Source organism: Phalacrocorax carbo, chromosome 3 (genome assembly GCF_963921805.1).
Source record: "Phalacrocorax carbo chromosome 3, bPhaCar2.1, whole genome shotgun sequence".
Lineage (NCBI taxonomy): Eukaryota > Metazoa > Chordata > Aves > Suliformes > Phalacrocoracidae > Phalacrocorax > Phalacrocorax carbo.
Genome location: NC_087515.1, coordinates 32,815,355 through 32,836,090, shown reverse-complemented (window position 1 = coordinate 32,836,090; position 20,736 = coordinate 32,815,355). Strand labels below are relative to the sequence as shown.

Here is a 20,736-nt window from a genome sequence, read left to right as displayed (position 1 = left end):
TAGAGACTTGAATTGCATCTCAAGTTCAACTTTCTCACTCCCCAAACTTGAAAAATTAAGATGAGCATTTCTTACTCCAAAAGGGATGAAAACGTTTAATAGTGATTTTTGTGCAGTTTGCTGTTTAATGATCACAGTTCCATACATCTTGCATTCCATTCCATTGCAACTAAAATTGCATTCTTGAGTTTTCTCCCATCTTTCTTTCAGAAGAACCAAGTTTTCTGAGAAGAGCCTCTAAAGGTGTTGTTTCAGTGTGGTGGGGGGGAAGGATAGGTTGCTGTCAAGAGCAGTCCTGGACAAATGACTTGGAAGACATGGGTTACTGATAAAAGCTAAGATTTAAAGAAATGAATTTTAGGTGCCTCTGTTGAGAACTCTTTTTAAAAGATATTTTAAAAAGGGTAAGGTATGTGCACAAGAACTTTCAAATATACGTGAAGATGACAGCTTTAAGCACGCAAAAATATATGGAAATTTATGATCATAGTACCGTTTTTACTCTCTGATAAACTAGTAGTGTATTGTTACTACTAGAAACCATGCATGCCAGCTGTAGCTCTCTGAAACGATTCAACAGAAGTATTTGAAGCCCAGTTTTATAGCAAGTTACAGTGCCATTTCTAGCTATGTCATTTTCCTTTTACCCCAGAGTTTATGATGGTTTAAAAAAAACGGACGAACTATAGATCATGAGAGAGGTACAAATGTACAGTCACTAAGGATTTAACTTCCCCACTTTCTTTTCTCTTCTTTGTTCCCCTGACGCAATAAAGGTATTGAAATAACAAATCATGCAACTGCGACATTAGAAGGCAATCAGATTTTCAACAACCGCTTTGGAGGTTTATTTCTAGCATCTGGTGTCAATGTCACAATGAAAGGTGAGCCTGAGCCCTCGTTGGTTGTTCACTTTGCATTTTTTTTATTTGGTGCTGGGTTTGGGGTTTGTTTTGCCATATTTTCCATTTTTGGCTCAGATTTGGTACCACCTTAAGCTGAGTTGTAACTAAGAGTTTCAGCTGAAGGTAATGAGCCAAGCTGATCTATCTTAGATTTTTAGACAGCCAGACACTTTCAAAGGTAACTTAAGGTTTTCCTGCCATATTAAAACTCTGTTGTTAGCTCTTCTGTCCCACAGTTGTTTCTGAACTGGTTACTGGTCTTTGGCCCATCTTAAATTCTAATTCTAAGTTAGTATAATGGAAAGTCTTTTGTCACATGTCTGGAAAAAAGTGCCCAGTTAAGAATCATGCCTCACTTGGCTTTTAGGATCTAAAAGCGTGACTGTTCACAGTCCCATGTCACTTTTTCCAGAAAACAGGAACAGATTACATACATAAAATTCCCATGTATAGTGGGGAAGCACGCATGAGACAAGATCCTCTTGGCGCAGGTTGGAGTGATTGATTAAATGCCGGACAGCTCCAGGAGATTATTCTAGAAGAGGTTCAGTTTGCAGAATTTGTACCTGCTTGGCTGTACTTGTTACGCCTTTTCCTGTATATTCTTTACACCGCTTAAAACTGAAGCTCTGCTTCCCTGCTTCGCAGCTCCTGGGCTTACTGACTGAGTCAGTCAGTGCTGTAATGGTATTGGGGGAGCAGACAAAACTAGTTTCAGATGTGCTTTGGGACTTGACAGAAGATCTAGTAGCTGAATAACGGAGAGGATTATCAAATTCACTATGCCTTGGACACACCTTTTAAATGCTGGAGGTGGTCAGGCCTAATTCCCACTTCCGTTGGGTTGGAAAGTGCCTTAAACTCCCCTGGGGGAAGAGCCATGCTCTTCTGCTTTCTAAGGGATGTGTAGAAGTCGTCATGGTAGGCAGAAGGCTTTCACACATTTTGGTTTCAGACTTCTCAACAGAAAACTTAAGCCTGATAGGAAGGTTTGTTTCTCTAACCGTTTATTCACAAACCAGTTCACAAGGAGTATTTAAATGAAGGCTGCTCAGGTATTTTATACAACATGTGCCAAGAGGAACAGTCTTCCTGGTCTGAGAAGTGCACTGCACTGTCTGGGCATCAGCCTTGTAATCTGGCATTGAGGATTTGTTATGCTTAAATGCCAAAACTAAAATGCAGGTGTAGAACTAACTGTTCCTAATGGGGAGGGGGGGAGGAAGCTTTGCTTTAGCATCTCAAGAAAAAAAAAAAATCATTGATCCAGATGTGTGTAGCTCTTGGTTGTTATTTTTTTTTTTCCCCCGCAATAGATAACAAAATCATGAACAATCAAGATGCCATAGAAAAAGCTGTCAGTAGAGGCCAGTGTTTATATAAGATATCAAGTTACACCAGCTATCCGATGCATGACTTCTACAGGTAACAGGTTCTTTTCTGTCACCTACAGTAAGGTTTTCAAATGGGCATGATTTCCGTTCTAGCAAGATTCCTGAAACAGTTTTCCCATGTCTGTTAACGCACAAATGTGTGCCCTTCCTTAACTGCAAGAGGATTAAACAAGTTCCCATTGTCTTGTATTTACTGTGAGCTTGAGGAAAATGCATTGTTGTGAATGTGAGCCTAAGGGATTACATGGCAGAACTGCTTTTTCAAAACAAATGACCAAAAGTATGGCATGAAACCCAAGTTTGTGTAAAATTCTCAAGTTTTACAGTCCTGTGCACATCCTCTCTTTAGTGTTGTTCTATCCCTATGCCCCCCCGAGCACTTTACTCAGATCATCGGGTTTTGATTCATGCCTAAACTGCTGTGTTTTGCTTCAGATGTCACACCTGTAACACCACAGACCGTAATGCCATATGTGTGAACTGCATTAAGAAGTGCCATCAAGGACATGACGTAGAATTCATTAGACATGATAGGTATGTTTCAAGAAAGTAAGTTGAGCAATTTTGACAACACAAGTAGAAACTAAAGAGCTGTCTTTCTTCCTAGGTTTTTCTGTGACTGTGGTGCTGGAACACTGTCTAACCCCTGTACGCTTGCTGGAGAGCCTACACACGATACAGATACACTATATGACTCTGCTCCACCTATAGAATCTAATACATTGCAGCACAACTGAATTCCTTTCAGAAAGAAAGTCCTGCCATTTGAATATCATAACTGTTAAAACTTTTTTTTTGGAGGAAGTTATACTTGCCCATTTCTGCAGAAAGAGACTGTATTAAAGCGGATGTGTGAGGTGTTGACACTATGGAGCTCAACCTACCAAAAAAGAAAGTGGCAATATGTTGACTCAGGATAACAGAACTGGGCGTTTAAGCATTACTGTGTAAACAAAGACTTTGAAGGGACAGAAGTGAAGAAAAATAAGCTGCAATTTTGTACAGATACCAACTTCTGAAAGCTGGTGTTTTTACAAGTAGCATTGAAACGCAGTCCAATTTGCAGTAGTACTATTCTGTAGACAAGCAGCATTCTTTGTTGCTGCCTTTATGGACATGGGTACCAATTGCTTTTGTAACATGGTAAAAAATGTGAGCTAGCACTTCTGCATTTCTTTTGATTTTTTAACATTTATTCAGATTGAGAAATATGATTTTAATGCTTTAATCTCATGTAGTTTGTTTCTAATTTCAAGCAAAAAAATCTTATTGTACTTGAATGTGTCCTGTTTTGTTAGCACACCTAGACTTGCTGTAACTGTACTCATGTCCCAGTATGTACGTTCTTTCTATGAAAGAGAAAACACTAATCTTAAATTATATCCAGCAATTTTTCTGGTGTCCTCTGAAGTTAGAATAATCTCCTTCCCTGCCCCAGCAATAGTCTGTACTCAAACCACCCTAACAAAAACAGCGAGTGTTTTAATGAGACTTCCTAGACTATAATGCACTATAAAACAAAGTACCCGTGTAACTAAGTTTTGTGAATGAAATTTTACTATGTTTTAAAGTACACAGTAGAAAGTCTCCTCAAAACAGTCTTGTACTTTACTCTGTTCATAGTTTTTTTTGAACAGTCTGGACATTACTTACATAACCTGCTGGAAATCACAGCAATTTCCTGCTCTAATGAAGCTGAGACAAGTATATATACAGCCCTATACAGTTTCATAGCTTTTTTCCATTTATGTGTATTGGTGACAGTGGGTAATCAACAGCCTGAAAGTGTATGCATGTACCATAACATCTAGACTTAATATATTGTGGAGTACTCAATAACCATTATGTAGAGGGTAGGTAAGAATTAAAGGGTTTAATTTCCTAGGAAAGACAATGGAAAAATGGTCATTTTTAAAAAATAAAGTTTATTAGATCATAATGTTGTCTGATACCACCTTCTTGAGACCCCTCCAATACAAAAACACTTGTGTTCTTAAAGATGATTGATCATAGCAGTAAGTTTTGAAACAGCATTCGCATCACGTGTTGCACCATCCACCACCATGCACAGGTACCTAAGGGAAATCATGACATCAGCTTTACTGAACACGGACACAGAGGGGCAGAGCCTCGGCTCCCTGCTACCTGTACAGCTTTTGAAGACACAGATGCCATCACTGCTTGATGCAGAGGCAGCTGTAGGGGGCTCCAGTACTGCTGTAGCAGCCCCTGGTGTCCCCCCAGGACCCCTCAGCACTGGGCTTATTCATGGATCCCACAGTCCACCCAGCACCTCTGCCGATTAAGCTCTTAGCCCTAGGCACTAGCACAGTGACCCAAGGCTTAAAATACCGCATTACTCATCCTATTTGCCATCTCATCATCAGGCTTTAGTACTTCCCTCCCTCACTGCCTGTGAAGTACATTTGATAAAACTATTTTTGTTGCTAACTTCCCCCTCAACTGTGAGACACTGAGCAAAAGCCACTGCCCAAACTTCAAAATGGAGGCCTACTGAGCAATGTGTAACTTAAAAAGGGAGAACCAAGGCCTTACCTAAATATTCTCAGTGCAGTGGTTGTTTTTTCAAACTCTCTTGCTTTTCTGTGCCCCTTCTGAATAACTTCCTCTGGAATATTAGCAAGTCTTGCTGCATTGAAGCCATAGCTCTTTGGACATGCTCCTTCAATGAACTTATACAGGAAAGTAATTCTTTCCTGGCTTGGATCTTCACTCTCGTTTTCCACCATGCATGCCTAGAAAGAGCAAGTTACAAGGCAGTGTATGTAGTACTTACAGACTAATAAATGCATGAAACATCACATCTTTTTCTCAGGATGCCTCTGTGACCCTGGGTGGAAGAGCACAGAACAGCACACACAGCAGGAGAGCTGCCAGCCACTAGGCAAAAATCCTGTACTGCAGTGCGCACCACCTGTGCCTTACACTGACACGTACCATGTGGCCAAGCCGCACAGCCGCGTTGTCAGAGTAATCCTCTACCAGCGAATGGTAGTGTGTGGAGAACAGAGTCCGACACCTGATTTTCTCTGCAAGTTCTTTCACAACTGCACTCGCTATAGCTGTTCCATCAAAAGTAGCTGTGCCTCTGCCTGGAAAAGAAATGGAAAAACAAAGACAAATGCAATGCATTGTTTGCCACGCATCAACATGTTTGTTTTTCGCCCTTCTTACTGTGTGGCGTATTGACAAACAGCAGCAAGTAGCGAGAGCCACCAGCATCAGTGAAGTGACCTGAGCATCTGTCCTGTAATAATCACACATTCTTCTGCACCACAGATAGACACATTTGTGCCCTCTTGAGGCTTGCTCAAGGTTTGCTGCAAATAATTATGCAAAGGAAAGCAGGGAAAACTCAACTAGAAATAGGCTAGTAACGACTAGGGTGGGAGGTGGCGTATTAGTTCCCCAGGCGCTTAAGAAATACATGTTTTAGAGAAAAATCACATAGATACTTACCAGTTTAAGCATTAGGAACATTACGATAAAACTGCCCCTGGTTGCCATTATGCAGCTCAACAGCCTTAGAGCTAGTCTTTAATCTTAGATTTAATTTCCATCTATTACAAAATAGAGTGATTACCCAGTTCATCCACAAGAACAAGGGAATGCTGTGTTGCATGCTGGAGAATGCTAGAAGTCTCACTCAGTTCAACGAAGAATGTACTTTCACCTTTAAAAGAAATGCACCATGAAGTAGTCAAAGATCTGAAAACCACAACTAAACCCCCCATTTAATCCTCCCTAGAGCCTTGGTCAAGCTAGAATGAAACTTGACAGTAAACTGACAATGAACAAAAGCAAAAAGCTTTTTTTCCCCCCCCAGCATGAAAACAGTGGGCCTCCATTTGCCAGAAAAAGCAGGTTTTTGGTTCCTTCAGAGTACAGACACAAGTAAAACTGAGTAAAAAGATTTAGGCCACCTTATCTGTCTACTTTTAATAGCGCTGGTCAGATATACCAGCTGGACAAAAAAGAGGGGCAAAAAGGATACAAGATGGGGAGAATCTCTTGCCCCTTCTTGCTTTTAAATGCACGAGGCAGGCCTAAGGTGTGTGGCTTTTCAGTGTGAAAAAGCAAGCAGAAAATCTTCAGAAACAGTGAGACTAGAGGAGTTAGTTTGGTTGCTGATGTCATAAGGTTATGAATTACTCAGATAATTAAGGCTATACTCTACTTGAGTGAAGTACAACAGAAGAAATAGGACTGAACATCTTAGAGGAGTTCCGGCAACCCAGATAATATGAGGCCTTAAATTTAGGCCTGAAATTGGTTTTTAGCAGATCACAGGCAGAAGCACACGCGTAACTATTCAGACCCCTGCACATGATAAATCCACATGTATAAAGTCCAGATTTACTAGTCAGGTTCATTCCAAAGAATTACATGCAGCAGCAATTAATGTAATCCCAGAGCAGACAAGCATTTACATCCTGTACTCATGCTGCACAAGCACTGCTGTGCTCTAACCTAAGTTTTTCAACATTAAGCAGTGTCCAACAACCCTGCTTTTCTGCATTTATTTAAAGAAATCGCCAAGATTGAATGTGTTTTTAACAATCTTTAGTAATAACCATTTATTCACTTTAGAAAATAAACCCCTAAAATTACATAGGCAATTTAAAAGCTACATTGCTAAACAGTTACTTCATAAAAGTCCTGTTGACATCCATTATAAAATGACTGCCGTGGAAAAACTTCCGCTGTGCTTTCACTTCTATACAGTGTGGAAACTAATGCTTCAAGAACAGATTTTTTAAAGCTAGTTCTGCTGTGCAGCATCCAGGCTCATGATGTCAAATGTTAAAATATTTGTGCACATGTTTGGAAGAGAAAAGAATAGCTCCCAGTTGATAGGAAAAAAAGCTGAAAATGCTGCATTTTTTCTGCAATAGAGAGGGGTGGTCTAGAAAAGGCAGTTTTTGTTTCTATTATAAGCACTTAAGTACTGTTCCAATCTTAAGATTTCTTTTTGTACTGAAATTAAACACAATGGAAAATAGCTGGGCAAAGAAAGCCTTAACGAAATTCTCTAGCTGCCTTGATTTGGGCAAGTGTAAATATTTTTTTTAATTAAGAACTCAGAATGATTCATTTCCAAATTCCTTATGTGCAACAAGTTCAGTATGCTTAACTCCTTTCATATTCACTGACCCACATTTTTCAGCACAAAGATCACAGAAAATCTGCGCCCTCCTTAAATGAGTTTTGATACTACCCTTATTACCACAAAAAATACTTTGTTCTTCTAGGCCAGTGACACCCTGCCTACCACCACAGGCAGACTGTGCCATTCCAGTTGTTGTATTGTCCTCCAATTCTGCCTTCCCCTCCATGGAAGAAACAAAAAACTCTGAGAATTGTCAACTACTGCTTCCCAGAAGGAAGCCTGCCTCCCTCTTCATCATCTGAAGAAATCTGATTTCAGACATAAGGCAGGCATTCTGATTGAAACTAGGGACCTCTGGTCCTTGTGAGAAGGTACAAAAGCAACTCCTCTACAACAACTACCTCAACACCGCCGTCCCATTCCAGAACACTTAAAAGATACCTATGTAAGCAGAACACAATCAACTGCACAATACCCAAAAGGATTGTCCTCAGACTTGCATCCAGCTGGAAGGCAGGCTTTTAATATTAAAATTCATTAAAAAGTGGTCCTATGTGTTGTCAAAAATAATGGAGGACAAGTATATCAAACAAATCAAACATAACTACAATCCTGTTTCTCCTCTAAACAATGAGACACACAAAATTAGTTGCCCAGCTCTCCCTGCAATATCAACAGACTCTCTCTTTCCAACTTGCCACTCAAAGCAAGAAAAGAAACTCGCTCCGTGACAACAGCACTTTGGACAGCTGGATTTCAGAAACTCACCTGACATGATTCTGTCCGAGGCACCAAGTCTTGTAAATACTCTGTCAATTGGCGTAAGCCTGCAGGCTTCAGCAGGTACATAGCATCCCAGTTGAGCCATTATAACCAGGAGGCCAGCCTGCAGAACAAACATTAAAACATTTCAGTTTTTACTGTGTGCTTGGAGCTTCAGTTCCACACAGAGAACAAGGGAATGACACTGTATTTCCTCAAAAAAACCCCAAACAAACTAGAGCACATAAAGTATCCTACTGTTTTAACAGCTCCAGGCTGCAGCATCATAATCTCAAGTAGGACTAAACTAGTCTGAAAGCCTTCAAAACACAAGTTATCACAGCAAGCAGCATTTAGAAAGCAAACTCCCTGTTGCTTTCCCAGTTGCTGCTGATCTCTATTTTCATCTTGTTCAACCTGCAGAAGCATCTTTTGCCAGATGATGCCAAGTCCTGGATGAGGCCACTTGAAAAAGATAAAAGATACTCTTTTTTACCTCACTTTTTCCCCAACCATCTCTCCTAAGATAAATAACACTTCATTCCTCACTAAAGGTAAGTGGAAGTAGAAAATCTACTAACTAAACTTGGGTATCTTCTATCAGATTATATTTTGCCTTTCTAGTCAAACTGTTGTACTGTGCTGCACACCCTGATGACCACTGCTGGGGCCTACTTTGACATTTATGAACAGTCACATAAAGTCACATAAATTTCTGTCCGCAAAACACAGAGGTACTCTGGAACGTTCGATCCTATGCAGAGAGTCAATCACCTGTCTCATGAGCGTAGATTTGCCACCCATATTTGGGCCAGTTACTAACACACAGGAAGCTTCACTACTGCTGTCTTCATCTTTGCTGCCTATCACGATGTCATTTGGAATAAAATCATCCCCAAAGAAAGTTTTTGTAATGCATGGATGGCGTGAATTTTTAAGTTCCAGGAAGGGAGGAGCACTATCCACAGGCAGTAGAATTACAGGTCGGCACAGTGGTCCATCACCATCTTGACTGTAGTTAGCAAGGGACATCAAGACATCTATAAGATTGAGAGAAATTCCAGTAAGTCGCATTTTCACCTTTCTTTATTCATTCACTGGAATGCATTTACTCATTGAATAATATCTTTGTAAACACAATTTTCTATTTCCATTCCATTTTCCTATTAAGGAAAGCACCCCAAGAATTACTCCAGAAGAATAAGTAAAAGGTGGGGATATTCATGTCGTCTTTCCTCACTCCTTCCAGATTTCTATGAGTACCAGATTAAAAATCCTCCCCTCCAGTTTTTAGTTTAAAAGTCTTTAAAATCCGCATCATTTCACTCCAAAAGCTATTTTTTTAATGTACATGTATAAAATACTGTTTTCTTGCATTGGTTTTTAATTTGGAACAAGATAAGCAAAGAGAAAATCTGCTCCTGTGGCAGTGAATTACTTAATGTTAAGAATCACAGTACTGCTTCAAAGTTGCCAGAATGAATTCATATAAATATTAAAATTCTGTTGGCCTAGCAGAAAGGAACAGCACAAACCCCCTCAATTAGCCTAGCTCTAAGGTTCTACAATCTGATTACCTACAAAATGAGGCCATGTTATGGGATTTTATAGACTTTATGTATACATATTACAGCTGAGCCTGAAAGCTGTCTCCCTCTCTAGTGAAAACGAAGTCAGGACTTGCCCTGGTACTGTGCTGTAGCTAACGGGACTGCTTCCCAGCTCTCCCAGCCCACTCAGAGAATCTGTTCCTAGACCACACTCGCTGCCCGCCTGTCCTCTCTTTTCTGCCCCAGTGACATTCAGAGAGTGCTTTCATTTTTCCCTGGAACAAAGACATCCCAGAGTGCCTCATGCTAGCGGAAAATTCACAGTACAAGAGTATGTCAGTCCCGAGAAGGGAATACAGGAGACTTCTACCCCAGAAATTTAAGGAAGACTTGGGGAATTCTTCCTACTAGACTACCTTCTTCACAGCAATGACAATGACTGCTGTTTTGTTTTTAAAGGCTGCTGAGAAAGCAGCCTGCTGAAATGGAAAGACTAGCAGGTTAGATTTTTACATCTCCATCTGCATCGCTGCCTTCATTTCATAAGCAGCTACTAATCCATACACAAGAATCCTAGACGCAGTGAGACACCTGCCAGGCTTCGCTGAAAGAGCTTGCAAACATCAAGACCCAGCCAGCTGTTCTGCCACTTACTGACAGGAAGGAAACAGGTGATCACTGTTAATTATCAATGCTATTATCACAATCAGAGTTTTTAAACTACAAATTAAGAGCTGGCAACAAGCCTTTTTTGCTTATCCAGATCCAACTTCATCATTTACTATACAAGGGTATTTTTACTATAGGTCAGAACAAAAAAAAAAAAACTCTTACCTAACACAGCAATGCATTCCACAGCTGTCTGCCAGTCTTTGCTATTTTTATCGAAGTTGTAAAACAAGCGCCTCATACAGTCTTTTAGTGCTGCATCTCTGCGCTCTTCAGCATTAAGCATTGCAGCCAGCATCTTCTCAATCTCCTTAGTCCAGTAACGCTTATATCCCTTCCTGGTTGACTTCAACTCGTATTCCTCAGGCAAATTCCGTGATATTGCACTTTCTGGTATTTCCATTTGGTATCGGTTTTTGCCTGCCCCCCAGTACAGCACGGATTTGAATCCAAGCAGTTTCCGCTGCTTATCTAGGTACTTGTGAAGATCTTCCTCAACAGCTTTAATATCCTGTAGTGCTTTATCATAATCGGGGTCAAAGCCCACCTTCGGAGTAATCACTCCTGTCTTTCGAGCCTGGTTATGATCAAAAGCGGTATCCCATCTTTTAAGCTCCGCACTCAAGTCTGGGAAGCGACCATCTGGATTTTTGGCTTTGCGGGTAACTAGCTGCTTAAGGACTTTAGATTTGAAGTCACTGGCAATTTCTTCCATGACATTGACAATTTCAGTCATTACTTTAAACCCCTCCAGTGCAGACAGAAAGTCAGCAATTTTTTTTTTGCTGTATTTGATTTCTTCATAAAAGATGGCCCTGCTGTCAGGATGGTTCTGACTTTTGAGTGGTGATCCAATGCTGTGAATTTTGCTGAGCAGCCTTTCAAGGTCCGGAAGTTTCTTCAGGTGCTCACTAACTTCAGACATTTTATCCGGCACTGCCAGAAGGTCCTCAACAGCATCTAAACGATCATTGATGGATTTAGGATTACAAAGCGGAGCGCAGAGCCACTGTTTCAGGAGTCGCTTCCCAAACGGCGTACAACAAGAATCAATCCTTTCCAACAGAGTACCTTCTGTGGTTCCATTGGTTCTGTTTTGCAGGACTTCCAAGTTCATCAGGGTGACTCCATCCAGCACCATCCGCTGGTCGGTTTTCGCAAAGAAATTACTTGGACTTGTAGTTCTTGCAGTATCAATATCCACAGGGACATACTCCTCGAACTTTGCCAGCGATAACAGCTCCTGATCAATCAGACATTTTTTGAGATAGAAGACACATCCCCCAAGAGCTGACAAAGCTAATTCACTGTTCTCACCAGGAGTTAATCCCAGCGAGTCACTCTCTGAAGTCAGAGATTTGATTACAGAGGGCAGAGAACATCCATTTTCAGAGTTCTGTTTCTCCTTGAAATATTCTCCTTCAAGAAGGACTTTTAGTGTTTTAGATGCATTCCAGAACTGGGAACCAGAGATCAGTCCTTCTTGAATGCAAGAAACAAGTGAGCCCTTCAGTATCTTCTGTGTGTCCACAGACAGGTTCCCCTTCTCATACAGGACCTGCACCGGGGTGTAATGCGCTACTAAAGTCCTAAACCTCGAACAGTGTCGGTCATCTGAGAACTGGCCTACATAGAACTTGCCCACCGACGTGTCAACAAAGCAGACCCCATAAACACGTTGTCCGGAGGAATCTTCTTTTTCCTTAACACACAGAAGGTATTTGTTATGGTTCTCAGAGGGATCACAGTCCAGAACGCTGTAAGTCTGAGTTCCTTTGGTGATGATTCTGCATATTTCTCGGCGTACAACCTTATCAAATTTTGTTGGGCGGGCCATTGACTTGTAGCGCGTTTCCATCATTTCGGGAGTTTCTGTTTGCTCAACACGGGCCACCTTGTAGCCTTTCTGCACTAGAACATCAGAGAATCTGCCAAATGCAGTTTCTGGAAAACCTGAATGGGCCCAAGTACCCTTCATGAAGATCAGGCCCAGCTCATTTACACCAGTGACTGCATCCATATGATACAACTCATAGAATTTTCCGACTTTGTAGAAAATCACAGCATCAAAGTTTTGGCTTTTCAGCTGCCACCACCTCCGCATTCCTGGCGTACACTTGTTCAGATAGTCCTCAGGTACATACAGAGTACATGGGTCATAATCAGGGTCGCTCTGCCGCTTCCTATGCGCGTCTTTCTTTTTCCCTTCCTGCAGCCAATCAAGCTTTTCATGCTCCCATGTTGTGAAGCCACCAATGCCTCCACTGCAAGCATTTGCTTGAGATTCAAAACTTTCAGGTGCTGCAAACGATGTCAGCTTAGACTTGGCCTCTAAAGAAACTGTTACTGCTCTTTTGGGCGTTTCAGAACGTCCATTTCCTAAGCTACTCCTTTTAGCAGGCTTGTTCATCGCTCTTCTCTTACGTTTAGAAGGGACTTTTATGGGACTTTCTGCAACACTCTCTGTGTCTGTCTCTGTGTCAGTGGATTCATTTTCATCCACCCCACTACTAGCTTCCTCGCTGCTTGCCACTTCTTTCACATCAGGCTTGAACTCTACGTCAGAGCCATCATGATCGCTGTCAGAATCCAACACTCTTCTTCTTTTGGCTTTTATGGCACTCTCCCTGCTCATTACTCGCTTATTACTCTTCACATCCTCCTCACTATTGCAGTCATCACTGTTGCCTGATGCACTTTCACTCATCTGCTGGAAAAATACATTACTTTACCTATAAAAAATTCTGGCTACCAAGTAAAGAAGTGCTAGTGCTGCAAAAAGAGGTGCAAAAACATGCAATAATGCAGTAGCTATGATATTTCAAGCAAGCAGAGCCACAACCAATTCTGTTTACCTTCACAGAATTGAGTTTTTTCCTCAATAAGAAACTGCTACCAGCCAGTGGCATAATTACTCCTCGTTACAGCTTCGTTCATTACTTTGCATAAGTGATGCTGATGAACAAAAACATTTAAACTGGACAAAAGGTGTATGGCATATCAAATACAGCACAAAGGACAAACCCCTCCGTAAGCTAACTCTGTAATTTTTCCCACTGACCTATGTTAGAAGCGTGATTGGGTTTTGCACACTTTCAGTGCTAGCCTATGTGAGTTTTGCCCATTATTGGGTTGGTTTGTTCTTTTTTTTAAACTACCTATTTCCACCTACAAACATACTACATTATAGTAACCTTCAAGATGATGGTGCATTTCTAGGAGAAAGAAAAGAAACTCCATTATTTGGCTTAGCAACCTGAAACTTTAAGGACTCCAGTGCCAGTGCTGGAGAAAAACAGCAGTGGAGGGACTGTAATGAGTACCTAGTGACAAAGTGCTAGTGCCCACTGCACTGTTGCCATGCACATGTGGCACCTGTCCCTCGGGGCAATGTCACACTGGAGAAAGAATAGATGGACCACGCTGCTGACAGAGGAGGTAAGGAAAACTGCTATCCCATTGACAGTTTCCTCATACCATTCCTTTCCAAAGAAATCTATTCCAATGCATATGGTGGTACTGAAATAATATTTGAATCATTCACAATCCAATGTGAATATAATACCATAAAAGATCTCTTTTTAGTTACCCCACCAACAAACTGGTGTTAACTGTACAAGATGAGGGCAGGCTCCAAAAATCCTATTTAATATGCCTGAAGATGAATACTCAAAAAGTTAAGAAATGTCTATATTATGACAAATTAAAGCTTCAGATCAAGCTTTAGGGAACTTGGAATATGAATAGCAGACAGAGAAGATATAAAGAGGCACCATAAAAAAAGTAATTTCTAAGTAAGAAAGTAGGTCACCCGGGTTACCTAAGGAGTGACTGATGAAGAGAGTTAGAGAAGTTAAGTAACTTTTGAGGTCAGTCCTTACCATACAGAACACCAAAGAGATATTAGACTTGTCTTTCCAACTAGAAAAGGTGAGAGACCAGCATATGACCGGACAACACAGAAGTAGTACAAAAAAAGACATATGGATACACACGCATGCACGACTGAAGAGCGGATAAGCTGCTATTACTGTACCAGAGAATTGCAGGTTATTCCATGCTTAGTTCCGAGAGACAGCTTCTAAGTTCTAGCACTATTTCTGAAAATGACAGCAAGTAAGAAAAATTTTACCTCCATTCCCTCCTCCTCCTCCTCCTCCTCCTCCTCCTCCGTGTCTGAAGGTTCACTGCATACTGCCAGTTCAAGCCGCTTAGTTTTATCTTTACTCATTGCATCGTCCGCTAGCACCATTGCTCTTTTTATTTCAGGCTTTGTACTATAGAACATACCTCCCTTCAGCGTCTCCCCATCTGATGAACCTGTAAAACCACAAATAGTTTGTCAGAAACTGAAGTTAGTCTAGCATTTAGCCAGTGCTTTAGTTAGTGTTCATACTTCACTTTTAAATGTATTCAGACAACTAGTATAATTATCTAACATTCTGTGGTGTTACCAGTCATTCCCACCACATCTTAAAATAGCAACCCATCATTCATTCAGCCTGATAAACTACCCCTAGAGAAAGTCTAAACAGTCACAAATGAAATGCCTACCTAGTGCATGAACACTTGCAGAATTGCTACTATTTCTGTAACTCATCCCCAAATCTGAATACTTCTAAAGCTAAGCTCTAAACACCCTCATCCTAACTATAGTTACTACTGCAAAGCAGCACTTCATACCAGCATTGCAGCACACCTGACTGAGACCACACGGCTATTTTAGCCATGACAGGCAAGTTCAACCATAAAGTTATCTTCAGGTTACAGGCATCAGTCACCTATGACATAAGCCTTTTGGCTAAAGATCTGCTGGCTGTTCAAACTGCTCCTGTGAGTGCAGCATGGCATCCAGGCCCAACACCAACCCACTAACCAGATTAGCTGATCATCAATCATGCTGGCAATTCACCCTGACACTGCAGGGTATCAAGCAAAGCCTACTATTAATAACTGCACCATTCCCTCATCCTCTTTCATACCCTTTGAGCACCACAGTTCCTCCTTCCACTAGCTGTATGTAAACACAAAACCAAAGCCAACCAATCTACAAACTGATTTCTAGAAAGGGTCCCCAAAGACTCTGAGATTCATCTTAATGCCATGCTCAGGAAATAAAAGGTGTATATAAAACATTACATATTCCACCTGGAGAAAGGAGGGGACATAAAAGTACGCTATAGACGGGGAAGGGCGATTCCTTTTGTCCTCTTCTATGTTTAGCTGGCTGCATATGACAGTAGGATCTGTCTGAACAGCTCCTTACACCCGCTCTTGTGAATCCCTTCATAGGCTGAAATTAACTGAGACTGCAGCCCTACGTCAATGGTAGACAAAAGGCAGCTGACTTGTAGGAGGCCAACTATCTCAGAAAAAAGCCAAACAGAATTTTTTCTGGCATTCATTTCTTTGAGCTTGCAGTAGCAAAGCATGCAGTTACAAGTAGCTGCTTCTACAGCACAAATGCAACACATTAACAACCCAGATCTCCATTTTAGGTTTGCAAATGCAGTGAGACAACCCAAAAATATTCTGCATTTAACATTGACAATTTAACAATGGCAGGAGAAAAATCTCATCATATAATTTAACTGCGTACTCAAGTGTGCAACACCTGCATATGCACTTAACCACCTTGTACGTAACTTCACTTCTTGCATGCCCAGCTGCTAGAAGTCCAGCCCTGCGCTGGCTGTATTTATTCAGTTACAAACAATAATACAACATAAGAAACATCTCCATTTTCCTACCCAAAGGCTCCAACACTCTTACTTTGTACACAAAGATGCTTTTTGTTTGAATTTTAAAGCAAAGCATTTTAAGTATTTTTACTCTGTTCTGCATTAACCACATTTCTTGTAGACAGACGAGTGTTTCTGCGCTTAAGCCTTTTGAACACTTCTTATTTTTCTGCAATTTTATTTCGGTAAACAAATTCTCCTTACCTGTATTTGCTTCCAAGCGCAACTGCAAGCTGTTAAAATATTTTTGATTCTTTTAAAATACCCTCATGAAAGCTACATATAAACCATGGACCAATTCACTTGCCTTAAATTACGCTAACCCTTATGGTAATAACACTACCACTTTAATTCAAAACTAACTATGGCTTAAGTGCACTAACTTTAAGTATAAACAAGCCAAAAAACAATGACTACAAGATCACATGAGATGGAACTCTGACTTGTAAAAAGGAAGAAACTGTTTAAATTTCACTGGCACCATAAGCAAATCCTACGGTCTATCAAAAATACTGTATTACACCCAAAGTATTTGTTTGACTAACAACAAGACAGTTCTCAGCAATGTGATTTACAGATGACAGCTTACAGCCAACGATTTACAGTTTTCAGCAACAGTAAAATGATAAAACAAGGGGAGAACAGATCATAATTAAGATCAGATCAAGGTGAGATTCATTACGCCAAATATTGTTTTAATTCTTGATTACATTTGATTTTCATTAGTTAGCCAAGTCTTTTCTTCAAGCTACGAACACCATCTGTGCCCTGTAACTACAAGCACCACTACCCTAACAAATGCTCTGAATTCTCAGGTTATGTATTTTATTAACAAAGCTGTATTGCACCGCTTAAAAGAAATAACACCACAGTAGAATTAATTTGAGTCACCTGACATCCTATGCCTAGTCTTTTGATTCTGGACAAACTGCAGTTCCCAAATAGACGTTAAAAAACTGGGCTTGACATTCCTAATATTTTAAGGATTTCAAGGCTAAAAACTGAAACAGTAGATTTATCTTTTTTATATCGATGGGAGAAATAAAGGAAAAAACTTAAAATATAAGCAAGCCTTAAGTTTGTGTTTTAATCTTATAAACGAGAGGGCTTAGCGTTATATGTTTAAAGAGCTGTATAACCACAAGCAACCCATAACCCTCAAAAACTTGCTCTCTAACTTACAAAGTACAAAACATGCTTTCCCACTCAATACTAGTCTTGGTTTTGCGGCTCTTTCTCTATGGAGAATACCGTACCCTATACTCCATGCCTATTTTTCCAAGACAAGCGGCATATTTCCATTTCAGAAAGTTTTATTTATTGTTCTTACCTTTGTATGGCCTCAGATATTTAATACTGACCCAGCCCCTCGTAGGGCTGTCATCAAAAAACTGTACGTGGACACGAGTGGATTTCCCTTTTCCTCTGACTATGGTTCTTTCAGTTGGATGGTTGTATATGAGACACGGCCACCAAGGATAACCTTCCATCTTGGCCCAGACCAAGTCACCAGGCGAATACTCACAGGAAACACTGCAAAGGCAACAGATGTGTAATTAAGGAACACAAACATTTAAACCAGCTCTCTTCATAAATGTAACTGCAGAGTGCTTCTGAGCAGCTTGCCCTCTGAAGGTCTTGGAAGGCTCGTGGGTGGTACAACCTGGATTATACAGTCCTTCTATACCACCACCAATACTTCTCTTAAATGATTTCTTGGATTTGCTCCTCCGAGTTCTACTGGGTCCCCACAGAGACAGAGCTTTACAGCTGCAGAAGACTGGCTAAGGTCGGACAATATGACCTCCGGAGGTCCCTTCCAACTCCCCTGCTCAAGCAGGGCCACCCAAAGCCACGTGTAACCAGACTCTTATTAAGGGAGGGAGGGAGGGAGAGTAACTGGGTGCAACCACACATTAACTAAAAGATTGCAGACTAGGTATTATGAATTGTCAACCTACATATGCAAGACAAGTTTTCCTGCAGAGACCAATTCTCAACAGGGTTCCTAAAGGACACGAGTAAGATTTCAAAAAGCCCTCAAGCTACAGCAAAACAAATAAATAACAAAATAAAAGCTCTGCCTCCACTGCAAAGCACCTGATGCAGCTTTTATCTACTCCCTCCTCCTCCCCCGAGATTTCAACCCAGCCACTGCCACACTCCACCCCCGAGGGCTGCGGCTGCACAGCCTGTAGGGTGTAGCCCAACAATCAGCGACATTCCGTTAGCTGACGCCTGGAACACCAGCCGTCGCGATACAGAACAGAAATGAAGCTGAGACACGAGTGAAAAAAATGCGTTCCAAAACAGGAAAAAGCAGAAACAGGATCCCCCTCTCTGCAGAGGCCGGCGTTACCCCGCCCCGCGGCTCGGGGGGTGAGGAGGAGGCCGCCGGCCTCCATCACCGCACGCCGCTGTTGGCGACACCTCCTCCGTGCCAGGGGCCGCCAGCCCGGGCCTGCACGCACGCGCTTGCACGCGCACCCACGCAGGCCGGGAAGGCCCCGGCGGGCCCAGGGGACATCGACAACGGCGGATGCGGGGGGGGGGGAACGTCGCCCCCGCGCCCCGGGGAGTCCCGCTCCACCCGCCACCGGCGGCAGGGGCCGCCCCGCCCCCCTCCTGCAACGATCCGCGCGCGCTGCCGCTCCCGCCCCCCCTCCGCAGGCCGCGCTCCCGCCGCCTCCTGTCCCCCCGCTGCCCACCACCGGTTACCTGGGGGCCTTGGCGGCCGCACCGCCCCCTCCGCCCTTCTCCCCTGCCTCCCTGCGCCGGGCCGCAGCTCTGCCCGGTGCCGCGCCACCGCTCGCCGCGCCGGCGGGGCTGGTGGAGGCCTGGCGGCCATTCTGCTCCCCCGAAGAGCGGCGGCGGGTCCCCGCGCCGGCCTGCGGAGGGGTGGGGGCGGGTGCCGGTGCGGGCGCAGCCGCCCGGCTCGGCGGCACGGGGGAAGCCTTAGGGAAGAAGCTGAGGAGGGTGCTCTGGCGGGACATGGCCACGGCGGGAAACCGCCAGCTCGCGCCAAACCCGCGCCAAACACCCCGCCACCGGGCGTGGCCAACCCCGGCTCCGCCTCCCCGGCGCGCGCGCTACCGTCGGCCGCGGGCGGGAAGCGCTGTGAGGGTATGGGGGTGGTCCCGGCCCGCCCCGGCAGCCGGAACCTCGGCCCGCCCTCTGAGCCCTGGCCCCCGGGGCGCTCCTCAGGCGCTACCTGCCGCGGTCCGCCCCGCCTTCCCTCCCCCCGCCGCTGGCAGGGGCGCCTCAGGGCACGCCCCGGCCTGCCGCGCCCGAGGGCTGCGGGCAGGCGTTCCCCGAGGGCAGCAGCTGACAGCGAGGTCTGCCCCTGTTAACTACAGCCCTTCGCACGCTGCGCCTCGTCTGCGGCGGGGCCGCAGTGGCTGTCGTGATTAACGTCGCGACGAAATGAGCCGCGGCCTTCCCACACAAACACCCCCGGGGAAGGGGGAGCAGCGGCACCTCCGCTGGAGAACTTCCTTCCCGCCTCTGGAGCCGAGGGCGAGAGCAGCGGTGTGGTGGGACGAGGGGAAGCTGGGGCAGCTGCCGGCCCGGCTGCAGGACGGTGCTCCTCAGCCGGCTGCGCTGGCAGAGGCGCAGTAGAGCTAAGGAAATGGCAGCTAAAATAATGGGACCTCTTCCTCTGCTTTTCCTACATGTCTTTTTCATATTCATAGGTGAGGCTATGTCCTTTAAAAGCAATTTTTTTAATGCATTATAAGACAATCCGTCGTTCTTAACTGTTGGGCTTAAGGTATAACAGTAAAAATAAGACCTTATTTTTATCGGCATAAATTCAGAGAAAAATCATTCGCTGTCACTAGATGTCCGTTAGCATTGCTGCTTCTTGCACTAAAATCGCCGTTTAATATTGCCAGCCAAAACCTCTCCAACCGTTCAGCACAATTTGTAGCCAAAAATGCCACAGGTGCGCTCCCGCCAGGAGCGGAAAAGTGGAACTGCAAGGAAGGGATTTGACCACGAGAGGTCAGGCAAACCCAAACGATACCGAAGGATTTGGGGCATGCTTTCCTCCTAAAAGAATTATTTCCGTTTAATTTCAAAGCATAATTTCCGTTTAACATACCATCTACTGCTTTCATGAACAATCTGATGTGTCGTCGGCTACCCACACCTCAAACTGAAGCAGAAAGCCAACTGCATTTAGTGCTGAGAATAGTCCAGTGGATTCCAGAGCACATGGACTGAGAAGTGCTTGGAAGTAGAACACGCTGCAGGATAACCCTCTCGGCAGGTATTGCTGTTCTTGTCAAAAGCACTCGCCGGGACTGGTATCTGCGGAAATGTTTGGGCAGCACATTTTTGTCATTTGTTTGCAGGAAATAGGCAACCGTATTTGAATTTGTAACCGACTGGAAAATGGCACTCTGATCGTCCATCTGGCAGGCAGAAGCAGGGAGATAGGCTGAGGCAAAGAGGGGGAAAACTCTGGAGAATGCTGACAGCAGGCCCAGTCATTAAAGATGAAGCCTGTTAGATTCTGGGAGCATCTCCCTGGAGATGACCATTGCCAGCTCATACGAGGAATGGAGATGACAGGAAAACATG

General features: G+C 43.4%; 2 protein-coding genes across 3 annotated transcripts in view; one reads left to right on the top strand and one right to left on the bottom strand.

Annotated features, from left to right (window-relative positions):
• Positions 1–4,238, top strand: part of FBXO11 (F-box protein 11) — a 77,532-nt gene extending 73,294 nt beyond the window's left edge. For both annotated transcript variants that reach the window (XM_064446441.1, XM_064446440.1), the window contains exons 20-23: positions 777–884; positions 2,222–2,330; positions 2,735–2,833; positions 2,907–4,238. In XM_064446441.1, coding sequence (XP_064302511.1) covers positions 777–884; positions 2,222–2,330; positions 2,735–2,833; positions 2,907–3,036 — 446 coding nt within the window. In that variant the 3' untranslated portion in view covers positions 3,037–4,238. The remainder of the gene's footprint in view (positions 1–776; positions 885–2,221; positions 2,331–2,734; positions 2,834–2,906) is intronic.
• Positions 4,205–19,227, bottom strand: MSH6 (mutS homolog 6). The gene is made up of 10 exons (XM_064446438.1): positions 18,871–19,227; positions 17,483–17,685; positions 14,544–14,731; positions 10,577–13,118; positions 8,967–9,232; positions 8,199–8,316; positions 5,904–5,993; positions 5,258–5,412; positions 4,856–5,055; positions 4,205–4,374 (listed from the first exon to the last, which is right to left on the bottom strand). Exons 1-10 carry the CDS (start codon positions 19,143–19,145, stop codon positions 4,293–4,295), a joined length of 4,119 nt encoding a protein of 1,372 aa, XP_064302508.1. The 5' UTR covers positions 19,146–19,227; the 3' UTR covers positions 4,205–4,292.
• Positions 19,228–20,736: the final 1,509 nt, after the last annotated feature.